Below are 2,282 nucleotides of genomic sequence, written 5' to 3' on the forward strand. Positions count from 1 at the left end.
AGTCTCACAGACTTTCCTATCAGGGCTGGCTTTGAATTGTGATCCTCAGCCTCCTGAGTAGCTAGGATTATAGGCATGAGCCATCAATACCCAGCTTCACACACAAAATAATGTTGAAATATTAAAAGTCATAAATCTACATCTCAAAAGTAGTTGGTGTTTACATTATAGAAGGCATTTCCTTATATATGTGCATACAAAAGGAATAGTTATATATAATTGATAATAAAAAGTCTTAGAATTTCCAGTGCCTGTATTCTATTTTTAAGTATCTAGAATTCCCATGGGGTGGGGGATGGTAGTATTAAGTACTCTGGCCAAGGAAATTAGCAATGAAAAAAGATTGCAAGGGGGTGGACCTGGCCAAGAAAAGTTGCTTGGGAAACTGAAGGGGCTGGAGGTGGGTGTTCCTTGGGAAGAGAACAATAGTTCCCAGTTACAGGAAAAAGAACATCTGGCCCTGGAGAAGGGGTAGAGGGAGGGGGCCTTGGGGACAAAGTTGGGCTGAGGGGCTCAGATGCTGCTGGACAGACCCAGATGCTTGCTGGTATGGAATTTTGTATACAGACTGGCTTGCTTCCCTTCCCCCAACTCCAACTCTCCCTAACTCCAACCCTGACCCAAAGAGCAGAGCCTAATTTGGAGCCTGGCGGACAAGGCCATGTAAGGTCTGAGGAAATCTCTGTGGCCTGCTCAGACCCGCCTCCCAATGCTGGCACGCTCCTCCCCTGGCCGAATCCTCCCAGCTCCTTCCCACCCTAGCATAGGCATCAGTCCACAGGAAACTTCAGCCAGACTCTCAGAGCCCCGATTAACAACAGGCAAGAAGGCCTCATCTTGCCCTAAGAATATATAGCTTTACACTGGTAGGATTTTGCCCCTCCTCAAGGAACAATGACCCAGAAGGCCACCTTGGTGCTCCTTGCTCTGGCTGTCATCACCATCTTTGCTTTAGTTTGTGTCCTGCTAGCCAGCAAAAGTGGAGCTGGGGGTGAAGCTAGCCAGCCTCGCCATTGCCCCTCAATCTATCCTAATGGCCGGCCTTGGAAACACTCCAGCCAGAGCCAGATATTTGCAGACCTCAGCCCAGAAGAGCTGACAGCTGTGATGGATTTTCTCACCAAAAAGCTGGGACCAGGGCTGGTGGATGCAGCCCAGGCTCAGCCCTCCGACAACTGTGTCTTCTCAGTGGAGCTGCAGCTGCCCTCCAAGGCTGCAGCCTTGGCCCACCTGGACAGAGGGGGCCCCCCACCTGCTCGGGAAGCACTGGCCATCGTCTTCTTTGGTGGACAACGGCAGCCTAATGTGAGTGAGCTGGTTGTAGGGCCTCTGCCCCACCCCTCCTACATGCGGGATGTGACTGAGGAACATCATGGAGGCCCGTTGCCCTATTACAGACGCCCTGTGCTGGAAAGAGAGTATTTGGACATAGATCAGATGATCTTTGACAGGGAGCTGCCTAAGGCTGCTGGGCTCCTCCATCACTGTTGCTTCTACAAACGCCAGGGCCGAAACCTGGTGACAATGACCACAGCCCCCCGTGGACTACAATCAGGGGACAGAGCTACCTGGTTTGGCCTCTACTACAAACTCTCAGGAGCTGGGATTTTCCTGCACCCTGTGGGGCTGGAGCTGCTGGTAGACCACAAGGCCCTGGACCCTGCCCACTGGACCATCCAGAAGGTTTTCTATCAAGGCCGCTACTATGACAGCCTGGTCCAGCTGGAGGAGCAGTTTGAGGCAGGCCTGGTGAATGTGGTGCTGGTCCCAGACAATGGCACAGGTGCGTCCTGGTCCTTGAAGTCCCCGGTAGCCCCTGGTGCGGCTCCTCCTCTGCAGTTCTATCCCCAAGGTCCTCGCTTCAATGTCCAGGGGAGCCAAGTGTCCTCTCCATTGTGGACTTTCTCCTTTGGCCTGGGAGCTTTCAGTGGTCTGAGGATCTTTGACATCCGGTTCCAAGGAGAGAGAGTAGCCTATGAAGTGAGCGTCCAGGAGGCCTTGGCGGTGTATGGTGGGAATTCCCCAGCAGCAATGCTGACTCACTATATTGATGGCAATTTTGGCATGGGCAAGTACTCTACGCCCCTGACCCGTGGGGTTGACTGCCCCTATGTGGCCACCTATGTGGACTGGCATTTCCTTTTGGAGTCCCAGACCCCCAAAACTCTACGTGATGCCTTTTGTGTGTTTGAACAGAACCAGGGTCTTCCACTGCGGCGACACCACTCAGAATTCGACTCTTACTATTTTGGGGGCCTTGCGGAGACTGTGTTAGTGGTCAG

The 2,282-nt window shown here is 52.6% G+C and overlaps 1 protein-coding gene across 1 annotated transcript in view; it reads left to right on the forward strand.

The window, feature by feature from the left end:
* Window positions 1–786: 786 nt before the first annotated feature.
* LOC106002632 (membrane primary amine oxidase-like) overlaps window positions 787–2,282 on the forward strand; it is a 14,000-nt gene continuing 12,504 nt past the window's right edge. Inside the window, exon 1 of the mRNA XM_013037484.1 lies at window positions 787–2,277. Within this exon, the coding sequence (XP_012892938.1) occupies window positions 895–2,277 (1,383 nt within the window). The 5' untranslated portion in view covers window positions 787–894. The remainder of the gene's footprint in view (window positions 2,278–2,282) is intronic.

Source organism: Dipodomys ordii, unplaced genomic scaffold, assembly GCF_000151885.1.
Source record: "Dipodomys ordii isolate 6190 unplaced genomic scaffold, Dord_2.0 Scaffold7, whole genome shotgun sequence".
Classification (NCBI taxonomy): domain Eukaryota; kingdom Metazoa; phylum Chordata; class Mammalia; order Rodentia; family Heteromyidae; genus Dipodomys; species Dipodomys ordii.